General features: G+C 45.2%; 1 protein-coding gene across 1 annotated transcript in view; it reads right to left on the reverse strand.

Annotated features, from left to right (window-relative positions):
* Positions 1-667: 667 nt before the first annotated feature.
* Positions 668-12447, reverse strand: part of SLC18A1 (solute carrier family 18 member A1) — a 32579-nt gene continuing 20799 nt past the window's right edge. The window contains exons 11-16 of the mRNA XM_053367230.1: positions 9591-9669; positions 9062-9113; positions 6884-6947; positions 4582-4701; positions 3970-4103; positions 668-1405 (exon numbers count right to left, since the gene is read on the reverse strand). Coding sequence (XP_053223205.1) covers positions 1292-1405; positions 3970-4103; positions 4582-4701; positions 6884-6947; positions 9062-9113; positions 9591-9669 — 563 coding nt within the window. The 3' untranslated portion in view covers positions 668-1291. The remainder of the gene's footprint in view (positions 1406-3969; positions 4104-4581; positions 4702-6883; positions 6948-9061; positions 9114-9590; positions 9670-12447) is intronic.

Consider the following 12447-nt stretch of genomic DNA (forward strand, 5'->3'; position numbering starts at 1 on the left):
GTGAAGATACGTATTTGGACATGTAAATGGCTTACATAGATTTATATACAGTGGGCTTGTAACTTATGCCCCCTTTGCATATGTGATTGCAATCTTATGTGGGTCAGAGGGAAATAAATAAATAGATGGAGATCAGGGAATATCCACAGTTCCCCACTCTCCATTTATTTTCCCCCCATCAGTTCACTCAGTGTGTTTTCCTTGCTTACTAGCCTCTGCAATGGTCATGGGAATACCCTGGGAAGCTTCCAGAACCCTCACACATCTTTTCTAGAACCCGATGAACAGCCCTTTGCCTCATCAGGGGGCATTTCCAATGGTTCCTGACTTTGCATGGTTTTGCCTTTGCACATGGACCCCCAGAACAGATTCCTTGCATACGTTGTGGGCAAACTGTACAGATGATTATAGTATTATCAATGTGAACTGATGGGAAATTTCCCCTTTTTTCACTCCCCCACCTCTCTGTTTTTCTTAACCTTTCTTTCTTTGTTTTTCTTCATGATGCAAATTCTGGCACTCACAGCTGCAGAAGTATGGACCTGCAACTGGTCAGACCCCCTCTTTGGGGTGTGTGAGATTTTATTTTAATTTTAGTTAAAACATTTGTACCCCTCCTGATGCAGAGAGGTTGCTAAAGGACGTTATTCCCGGATCAAGCAGAAGAATAAGTCAAATAGCTTTAATCACTCAATAATAAGACAGCAAACAATGTTTAGATGAATAGCAGAGACTGGCCACATCTGTTTGTTTCAAATAGCCATAGGAAGATATTTAACTTCTGAATGGCAAATGGGAAGTGTTTCAAAGCAAGGGTGTTAGTTTGCCTACACACGGCACATAAATTGGCATTCCCTCTATTTCCAGGGTTCAGAGTAGGGGTATCATTGCCAAAATGGCACCACCCACATACAAGAAAGAGGCATCAGTAAGCATTGGGAAACTTCAAAGTTTGCAGAAGCATGAGAGAATCATGGGGTGGGAAGATCCAAGAACAGTTGATGAGGACTCAACTTGCTCAGCGGCTGTAGAATGAAGGTGGAATCCAGTTGGCAAGCCAGAAGGAGAAGGAATGGAATGGAGGAGCTGGAATCCTGAGCAGGGAGTACCCCAGGCTGCAGCATTCTGTTGCAGGACCCACTCCTGCATTCTAATGCCACCCTCCGCCATTTATTGTAGTACATGCCAGAGAGACCCCTTAGAGAAATGCACTTGAGGATCCCGGGGGGCTGCACTGACTTGACAACGCAGCCGTTGATTGAGTCTCGGTTCTGCTCATCGCTCTCAGCTCCTATTCTTCAGTCTCAGCTTCTTCATCACTGCTGTCTGTGAGTGGGAACTCCTGGAGGGCCTTCTGTGTGGTGTAGCTTCTGGTCTGCATGGGGCATTCTTGGCTTAGAATTGCCTTTGGAAGTGGGGTGGGGGTAGGGGGGAGAGACAGGACAAAAAATATCAGATGCATTGTAAGGTGCCGGCCAAGAGATGATGATGTTGATAATGATAATGATAATTTATTTATATCCCACCCTCCCCAGCCGAAGCCGGGCTCAGAGCATCTAACAACAATAAAAGTAACACAGCATTCTAAAATCAATTCAATCTTGAACGTCAGGTCTTTTGCACTGGCTTGGCCCTTCAGGGGAAAAGGTCTCAAAGGTCCTGTTATCCACCTGTCCCAGTGAACGACACACTGAGAACCCCTGCCCTAGTACAACCAAATTCAGTGGTACCTCGGGTTACATACGCTTCAGGTTACAGATGCTTCAGGTTACAGACTCCGCTAACCCAGAAATAGTACCTCGGGTTAAGAACTTTGCTTCAGGATGAGAACACAAATCATGCTCTGGTGGTGCGGCGGCAGCAGGAGGCCCCATTAGCTAAAGTGGTGCTTCAGGTTAAGAACAGTTTCAGGTTAAGAACGGACCTCCGGAACGAATTAAGTTCTTAACCCGAGGTACCACTGTATACAAACAACTCCTCCCTCCCTCCCTCTGGAGTTGTAGTCATAGGCTGTGTGCGACCCACACATATAAAGCACACAACTTCCCCCCAAGAACCCTGGTTTGTCCCACACAGAGCCACAATGCCCTGCACCCTTACCAAACTATGGTTCCCAGGATGCTTTGGGGAGGCTTTGCTCATGCTTTAAGCGTATGATCGGCACGTAGCCAGAGTTGCACCCGTGCCACATGAAGGCTGCTGTTAACGGGTGCTCTGGACATAGCAGCCCAGATGGAAAGAAGGGAGGAAGGCATGATTGGAGTTTCAATAATTAACAGACTAGCCTTAAAGAAACTGAGCGTGCACATGTTTGCTCACTTTCGCACCCAACCTCAAAAGCCACAAGAAGCTGCTCACAATCATCTTTCCTATTTGCAAGAGAGGAACATAGATATCACAATCTGTCCTACAGAGGGAGCAACGCTGGAGGCACAAAATGTTACCCCCACCCCTTTCCTTGGAGGTTGCTTGTGGCAGTTTCAATTTTGCACAGAATTGTCACACTGAAAGATCATCGTAAGCCCCTGCATGAATACAGTCACCTCCAGGCTTGACTACTGTAATTCGCTCTACGCGGGGCTGCCCTTGAAGCTGACCCAGAAACTCCAGAGGGTGCAGAATGCTGCAGCGAGGCTCCTCACGGGGTCTCTGCCATGGGAGCATATTCACCCAGTGCTTTTACAGCTACACTGGCTCGCGGTGGAGTACAGGGTCAGATTTAAGGTGCTGGTTTTTACCTTTAAAGCCCTTAACGGCCTAGGACCCTCGTACCTACGGGACCGCCTCTCCCGGTATGCCCCACGGAGAGCCTCAAGGTCCATAAATAGCAACACCCTAGAGGTCCCGGGCCCTAAGGAAGTTAGATTGGCTTCAACCAGAGCCAGGGCCTTTTCAACTCTGGCTCCGGCCTGGTGGAACTCTCTGCCTCATGAGACCAGGGCCCTGCAGGATCTGATTTCTTTCCGCAGGGCCTGTAAGACAGAGTTGTTCCGCCTGGCCTTTGGCTTGGAGCCAATTTGATTCCCTCCCTCCCTTTCTTTTTTCTTTTCCTTCTCCTCCTGCGATGAGGCTACATTTTAATAGTTTAATGTTTCAATATTTTAATGCTGTATTTTAATTTTGTTTTTAAGTTGTAATCATTCAACTTGTTTTTATTATTGCTTGTAAGCCACTCTGAGCCCGGCCTTGGCTGGGGAGGGCGGGGTATAAATAAAAAGTATTATTATTATTATTATTAGAATATTTTCTTAATTGGGACTTATTTTGAAAATGCATACCAAACCTTTCGATCAGATTATTTGCAAGGCAGCTTGCCAGTCCAAAGAATACAAAAACCTCCATCCCAGCCCCCTTTAGTCCTTTAGTGGCTGGTGAATGTGGCCAGAGTGTGCTCAGTTCTGAAATCCTGGGGCAACTCCCCATTGTTCTTTCTGACAAGGAGGGGTTAAGCAAGCTCACTGCAGCTGCACTTTCTCTGGCCAATGGATGGGGCCAAACAGGACCTCCGCTTTCCATGATGAATTTCCTGGGAAGTTCAGCCTCTCAGTCATCTCTTCTGCAGAGAGGGATGTTACCCTTTTCTCCCTTGAAAAATATATTGATCTGAAGGTGGAGGTTGGAAGAGTTACACTTTCCCCCTCCTCCTCTTTCAGCTCTGTGTTTCTTAAGTCCCAGATTAATTCTACTGGATCCACATTTTCTGCAGGATCCAGCAGCAGTCTCCCAATGCTCCTTGCTCCCCTGGTTAATGGCACAGGCCAGAGTGGATATTTTAGCTGCTTACGTTTGGACTTCACCTGCTGGAATTTCCCCCCTTTTGATATTACTTTTGGTTTATTGGTTTCAGATGCTGGTAGGCACCTTGGACACATTACGGAAAGGTGAGGTCCAAAATGTTTTATTTAAATAAGCTAGAAGACTAGGAACCCTTTGGATTCGGTCAGATGACTCCCTCAGAGGTAAACTTACAATCTTCTCCTCCTTGGCTGGTGGGCTCCGCAGGAACCAGCAGAGAGGGGCATATGCAAGGTTGATTCCTCCAATGATGACCATCAGCCAGGGAAAGCCAATGACCCGTACAAGAGAACCCCCTATAGAGGGACCTGCAAGCAAAGAATAATATCAATGCTTAGTTAATTCAGTGAGCTAAGTGCATTCAGGCTGTGCAGTAAATTCTGTTTTCAACATTCAGTGTCCTTCAAAAGCTATGCAGTATTCAGAGACGGTGAGCTGATTGGGAGCTGGTGGGGGGATGAAGACAACTTTACAAATTACAACTTGCATCTGTTCTGAGGTTGGGCAAGGGACACAACAGACTCTCTGAGGTGACTTTTTGTTTTGGCAAATTACAGTTGAAATTAGAAAAAAAAAGCCAAATGTTCTACTGCAGCCTGAGGACCCCTCCAGATGTCCTTTTCTATCACACATTCTTGATGGTTTGTGTTCATGATGCTGTCGGAGCAGTCATAAGCCAGCATAGTGTATTGGTTGGAGTTAAATATTTAAAAGCTAGAAACGAACAGCACATGGGCGCAACCGATAGGCAAAGAAACCACAGGGCGGCTGAGTACTCATCCATACCAAAAGCAAAGCCCATGCAGAAGGCCACGTCAGCAATGGCATAGACACTGCCGTAGACAGAGGTGTGGCGAAGGTCCACCAAATATCCCATGATCGGCATCATTGAAGAATCCACCATACCTATTCCCAGAACAAAAGGGGGGGGGGGAAATGCCATGAGACGTAGTATTTAACCATAGCCCAGGTTTCAAACCACATGTGATTATTGTTCTGAAATATTAATATTATTATATTATATTCAGTGCTTTTTTCTAAAAAAAAAATGTTTAGGGGTACTCTCATTTTGACTCAAGAAAATCACCATTTTATAGTTCAAATCGGGGGAAATAAATACAGTAGATGGACAAAAGTACAAAGATTTACAAAATGTTTAGGGGTATGCATATCCCTGTGTATCCCCCAGGAAAAAAGCACTGATTACATTAATGGATCCCTGTGAAACATTGTGAAGCGATCATATATATGTATAATTTTATTGTATCTAAACTGGGATTAAAAAAAAATCTCCACTTAACATTTATTGGTTGTTAGATATGGTGGCTATGAAATAACTGCAACAAAGCCACTCCCGAACTAAGGATGGGGGGTTGCGGGGCTCACGCCCCCATCCACGTTCTCGCGGGGTTTGGAGTCAGCCCCGCGGGACTCAGGGATATTCATTAATATTCATTCATGGCAGCGTCAGCCAATGGGCTGGCGCTAGGGGCGGGCCCAACTGGGGGCACTTAAGGTCAGGGCAGAAGGCCAGATGTCTATCAAAGGAACGTATTTCTGTTATACCGATAGCAAAGTGACAATACAGTCCTCTGAGGTTTCCCTTCTCAGGTTACAGGGTATGCTTTCAGGATAATCTGTGGTAGAGTGGAGGGGAAATTTGAGATTTGTAGATGGTTGGCAAGTAGGAGCTTTGTAGGGTTCCAGCATGCCGTTTGCTTTTGGGAAACTGATGCAGCTTTAAAGACTAGGGACTCAGGTACACTCATCAATTACCGTATTTTTCCGTTTTATAGAAAAAAAACCTAGTTTTATACACAGAAAAATACGGTATATTGTTATAACTGCGTCATAAACATGCGACAGCAGATGGCATTGTAGAGCAGTGATCTGTCGTTAAGAGTTTGTATACCATGTTTTTCTGTAGCGTTTTCTTTATCTGTGTAGATCCAGTCAAAGACAGCAATATTTTTACTGAATTCTGAGTCCCAACCCAAAATGGGTCACATTTTTGCCCTGATTTTGAAGTCCCCCTGACCCAAAGTTCAGGGGATATATTTGTAAACATGTGTTACGAAAATATCATTTATCTCCAGTATTCAGATTTCACAAGGGAGTGAACCCTATAAAAGGCAAGTCTTGGGAATTCAAGCAGCTCAGGATGAAATGCAGGGAACTCTTCCATTCCTGCAGTACCTGTTCCTTTCAGGTTCCTTCTTTCTTCTAGAGTAGAAGTCTCTACTGTCTGCAGTTATCACCACTAAAAAGGCAACAGTTTTTCTAGACTCGCTCAGCTTCTGCTGCTGCAGAATATAAAGGGCCAAGGGCCCTCTCTCATCTTATGACCCCTGTTATTCCAAGGACTTCCTCAGGAAACTATTTATTGAACAACCATCCTCATTTAACAACGGAAGAACAGCCTGCTGGAACAGTGTTTGGCTTGCATAAAGCTAATGCAGAGGTTAGACTATGTTCAGTCTTTATTTAGCATTATTCTTTCATTCCACACCTTTTAATGCACCTCCCTGTCACTTTTCAAACTCCAATTCTTTTAAAAAGTAGATTTGTTGCACAAGCACTTCAATCCAGTTTAATTGTGCAAACCTAAATTGGCACAATGCACTCGAATCCCTCCCACAAAATAGTGACAGTCTGGAGGTATCTCAAGTGTCGACAATCAAGGGTCAAACCTGGTGGGCTCCTGGCCAGAACAAGGATGGGTCCCCTCTGATGGTTGAAGTGCCCTGTCTATGCAGGACGATAGTGACCTCCCCTCCAGCCCTTCTCAAAATCCAAGGGCCTTCAGACAGTGCATGTGTGCTCATCCTGGACTGCACCACTTTGGATTGCAGATGGGGGTATTGTACAAGGGAATGCTTTCTTCATGTCAAACCCCACACACATCTAGAAAAGCCGCATATCCAGGAGAAGACTGCCCCATGAACTTTCTTCCTGGCATGCTAAGCTGGATCTTTTATTTTAACTTCAAGCCTGCAATTTCCCCGCCAGCCTTTCTAAAGCTGTTTGGCTGTTTTTCAACATGCATTTTTGCTCTATGTGTTTGCTGCGGACGGCTTCAAAACCTTACCGAGGGCAAAGCCAACCCCACCATTAGGCCCGATGAGTCCATAAAGATTTTGAGCCAGGGGGACCTGTAGAATGAAAGAAATGAGATGGGGGTAAGGCCTGGAAAGGACAATAAAAGCCAAAGCAGCACCCTGCCTCTTATTTCCTTTACAGCATGGGTAGGCAAACTAAGGCCCAGGGGCCGGATCCAGCCCAATCGCCTTCCAAATCCAGCCTGCGGACGGTCTGGGAATCAGCATGTTTTTACATGAGTAGAATGTGTCCTTTTGTTTAAAATGCATCTCTGGGTTATTTGTGGGGCATAGGAATCCGTTCATTCCCCCCCCCCCATTCAAAATATAGTCCAGCCCCCCACAAGGTCTGAAAAAGTTTGCCGACCCCTGCTTTACAGACTTAAAAGCATGGATATGTGAGTTCAACACCTGGATATGAAATGAGAGCACTGGCAGAGGAACGGGGGGGGCAGGGGAAGCGCACCCCCGGCACCATCAGGGAGAGGGTGCCATTGCAACCGTCCCCCACGGGCACGCGCCGCGCACCCCCCACCGTGCTGGGCGCCATGCCCCCACAGGTGGCACGCATGCCCCCAGGACACATGCCCCGCCCTGCGGAGTGTGCGCCAACCACACCCCTGCCTGCTCTCCTCCCCCGGTGCCAGAGCAGGCAGCTTCACCACTGAATGAGAGAAAACATCTCAATCCAACATGATGACTCAGGTACCAAGAATGACATTGATTAGGAGTCTTGCGACAAAAATGTCACAGTGTGGAGTGTCCCTATTCAGGGTTCCAGCAAGCCATCCATGGCCCATCCCACGATATTCCAGCACTTCAGCTGAAGTTTGTTTCTTCAAGGAAAGGTGCCTGGGAGGGTCCTGGCCCTGGCCCTATAGGCCTTGGTGGTACAGAAGGCTCTTCCAGGGGTTCCCTGCTGGATAGCCTCGGATCCAGAGGTCGTCTGATCTTCTGCAGCATGTTCAAGGTCACGCTCCTGCTGCTTATCTGGTGAGTCTGCAGCGTCTGACTCTGTGCCTGGATTGCTGCTGGTTCCATGGGTCATGACATGGGGAGTGCTTAAACCACAGTTTCCTGGTTTGGACATGGTAGGAAACCATGGCTTGACAATTCATATACAGGTGAAACTCGGAAAATTAGAATATCGTGGAAAAGTTCATTTATTTCAGTAATTCAATTTAAAAGGTGAAACTAATATATGAGATAGACTCATGACATGCAAAGTGAAATATGTCAAGCCTTTATTTGTTATAATTGTGATGATCATGGTGTACAGCTGATGAAAACCCCAAATTAACAATCTCAGAAAATTAGAATATTAAATGAGACTGAGCAATGCAGAAGAGCTGAAGGCTGCTATTGAAGCATCCTGGTCTTCCATAACACCTCAGCAGTGCCACAGGCTGATCGCATCCATGCCACGCCATATTGAGGCAGTTATTGATGCAAAAGGGGCCCAAACCAAGTACTGAGTACATGTGCATGCTTCTACTTCTCAGAAGTCCAATATTGCTCTATTTGCAATCCTTGTTTTGCTGATTTCATTTAATATTCTAATTTCCAGAGATTGTTAATTTGGGGTTTTCATCAGCTGTATGCCATAATCATCACAATTATAGCAAATAAAGGCATGACATATCTCGAGTCTATCTCATATATTAGTGTCACCTTTTCAGTTGAATTACTGAAATAAATGAACTTTTTCACGATATTCTAATTTTCCGAGTTTCACCTGTAAAGATGGACATGGAAGGAGATGGCTAATGACTTTAATTCATCACTTGAGCAAACCACTGTTCAGTGGAGAGAAACCTAAGTCTGAATTGGGCTACTGCCTTAATACCGTGTTTATCGCCCCATAGGACGCACTTTTCCCCCTCCAAAAATGAAGGGGAAATCTGGGTGCGTCCTATGGGGCGAATGCAGGCTTTCGCTGAAGCTTGGAGAGCAAGAGGGGTCGGTGCGCTCTCCAGGCTTCAGGAAGACATCCGCAGCCTAGGCAGCCCTGCGGGAGTTCTTGACTAGATTGCCGCCGCCAAATTTTCTTCCAGGATTCCTTTCCCACTCATAACACAGATGGCCAGAGTTAAGCTGGCACTGGTTCCCCATTGCAGCTGATTTCTCTGCATGTCAGTCATGGAATACAGATTCACTAGCGTACTCACGCAAAGGAGGCTGACTCCCACTACCACCATCCCAATCAGTGAGCAGAGCCACCTATAAAGAAAAGGCAATTGGTGAGAGAGAGATCCGAGCATGATCTGAAGGGCACAGCAACCTTTCTGAAGCTAAGCAGGTTGAATAAAACTGACAATCTCATGCTGCTGTTACACAGATCTACGATGACACCACACTTGGAATACTATGTGCAGTTCTGGTTGTACATCTCAGAAAGGGTACTGTTGACCCAGAAAAGGGAAAGAAGGGGGCAAACAGGGCTGGGTTTGCGGCCCTACAAATAAAGGTTACGTTTGACGTTATTTCATTTAGGAAAAAAACAGCATGAAAGGGGAAGCCTTTATTAAACTTGGCATGCAAAAAGTCCAAGGCTGGATTGCTGCTTCCAGTCAGCGTCCGAGATGGGTGGGGCAATGGTACGAATAGGTTTTTAAGGCAAGTCCTGTGTTTCCCCAAAGTCATAAAAGTGACTCACGGATTTGCAGGAATCAAACATCTTTGGGCTCCTCCACTTACCGCCCCATTTTGTTGGCTAGCATCCCAAAGAGGTTGGTACCAATGAGGTAAGACAGGCTAGCAGGCAAGAAAGCTACCCCTGCAAAACAGACAAGCATCAGTCTGAAAAAAAGCACATGGCATTTTCTGCAAAGGACAGAATGACCTAGCAGACCTCTCCTTAAATCCCTGTCACACGCAGAGATACATACAGAGAGCCCTCTTTAGGGGAGCTTTTAATGTTTAATAGACTATTGTATTTTAATATTTTGTTGGAAGCCGCCCAGAGTGGCTGGGGTAACCCAGCCAGATGGGTGGGGGTATAAATAAATAAATTATTATTGTTATTGTTATTGTTATTGTTATTGTTATTGTTATTGTTATTATTATTATTATTATTATTATTATTACAGCAGCAGACACCTACAGGAGGCCAATCCTCTAACAAAGGTCAGGGACAATAGGTCTTGTTAAACCAATACGTATGCATTGAAAATATGTCCCTATGTATATATATATTAGGGGGGGAGGGACAAGATTTTAAAATGGGATGAAACATATTTGCAAAGGACAGGTCTAACAATGGGTATTAGCCATCATAACAAAATTAAACCTCTAGCTATAATGGTGTTATTGGCTGAATACCAGTTGCCAGATGGGAAACCCAGCCAGATGGGCGGCATATAAAAATAATAACATTATTATTTATTTATTTATTAATTATTATTATTATTATTATTATTATTATTATTATTATTATTATCATCCACTTCCTCTCCAAACTGCATAGGTATCATGTTCTCAAAACTCTGGTGGGTATCTCATTCACAAACACAGATTCCCAGCTATCAGGAGACCATCTCCTAAACATGGCCTTCAAGCTCTGCTTGTGGGATTTCAATAATAATAATAATAATAATAATAATAATAATAATGTATTTGTACTCCGTTCATCTGACTGGGTTGCCCAGTCTGAATAGCATCTGAATAGCCACAACTGGAAAGTGGATGATTGACCAAATGAGCCATCCAGTAAGGCTATTCCTAAGTACTCTTAAGGGGAGAAAGATGTACAATAAAAAAAACTAGATTCCATGTTGCCAATTGTGGTGAAAGGTGGAGCTAGACTTCCCCACTACTAGCTCCCTGGATGTTGTTGAACTACAACCCCCACCAGCACCATCCAGCATAGACAGTTGTCAGGGATGATGGGAAATGTAGTCAAACAACATCTTCAGAGCCCATTTTGGGGGGAGGCTCCTATGTCTCCTTGTTTTGAAGGTGTCATGAGATAATCTTACCCCTAGCTCCTTTGATCATTTGCAAAATCTTGGCTGAGATATACTCCTGAATCCCTGGGCATCATAGATATTCCATACCTAAGTTGCATTCAAAACAAGTTCCATGGCAGACCCCTTTTTCAAACTAGTCCATATTAAACCAACCCATTTCCTCCTTCACTTCAGCCTCATGCTCTGGACCAAGTGAACAACAATTTGATCTGCAGTTATAATTAAATCCAAATCAAATATTTGACAGGCTGTCGGTTGGCAGTTGCTTAGCTTTAATTTACTCTCCTCCGGCTTACAGATGTGTCGCAGGCACCTCTGTTTGCCTGGATATGTCACAGCATCCTTATTGAAACCCAGCCGTTTGTGTTTAATTTCCTCTGCCTTTCCCTTATGTTTATCTTCCCAGTGCTCTGGGAAAATCCATGCTCTTCTGCTTGTGAAACACCAGGTTAGGCAAATAAAAGCAATAATTGAAAAATGCCCTGTGCCAATAGTTCAAAAATACTCAAAATGATGATGATGTCATTCGTCAGCCTTAAGAACATAAGATTAATCAGGTCAAAGGCCCATCTAGTCCAGCATCCTGTTCTCACAGTGGCTAACCCAGGCACCCCCAACCTTCAGCCCTCCAGATGTTTTGGACTACAATTCCCATCATCCCTGACTACTGGTCCTGTTAGCTAGGGATCATGGGAGTTGTAGGCTGGAGGGCCGCAGGTTGGGAATGCCTGGGCCAACCAGATGTTGCTGCAAAGACCACAAATGCAACCTGAGTGCAACAGATGGTTAAGTCCAGTGAAAGACGACTCTGGGATTGCGGCACTCATCTTGCTTTCAGGCCAAGGGAGCCGGCGTTTGTCCACAGACAGCTTTCTGGGTCATGTGGCCAGTAGGACTAAACCGCTTCTGTCTGGCACAACAGAACACCATGACAGAAACCAGAGCTCATTGAAATGCCATTTACCTTCCCACCACAGTGGTACCTATTTATCTACTTGGACTGGTGTGCTTTCGAACTGCTAGGTTGGCAGGTGCTGGGACCGAGCAACAGGAGCTCACCACCGTTGCATGGATTCAAACCGCCAACCTTCGGATTGGCAAGCCCAAGAGGCTCAGTGGTTTACACCACAGCGCCACCCGCGTACTGTTACAGCTGTTACAATCTACTTGCTCATTGTTAGGTTTTATCTACTGGACTGGAACCATGTTTAATTAATCAGGCTTAAGGTTCCATTGTACTCATAGAATCTTAGAATTGTAGAGTTGCAAGGGACCATCTAGTTCAACCCCCTGCAATGCAGGAATCTCAACCAAAGCATTCAAGACAAATGGCCATCCAACCTCTGCTTAAATACTTCCAGGGTAGGAGAGTCCCCTACCTCCTTAGGGAGCCCATTCCACTGTCAAACATCTCTTACTGCCAGAAAGCTACTCTTAACATTTAGTCAGAATCTCCTTTCTTGTAACTTGAATCCATTGATTTGAGTCTTACAGTCCGCAGCAGAAGAAAACAAGCTTGTTTCATCTTTCGTGTAAAGCCCTTGAGATGTTTGAAGATGGCTCTCCTCTCTCCTCTCAGTCTCCTC

This window comes from Podarcis raffonei, chromosome 15 (assembly GCF_027172205.1).
Source record: "Podarcis raffonei isolate rPodRaf1 chromosome 15, rPodRaf1.pri, whole genome shotgun sequence".
NCBI lineage: Eukaryota > Metazoa > Chordata > Lepidosauria > Squamata > Lacertidae > Podarcis > Podarcis raffonei.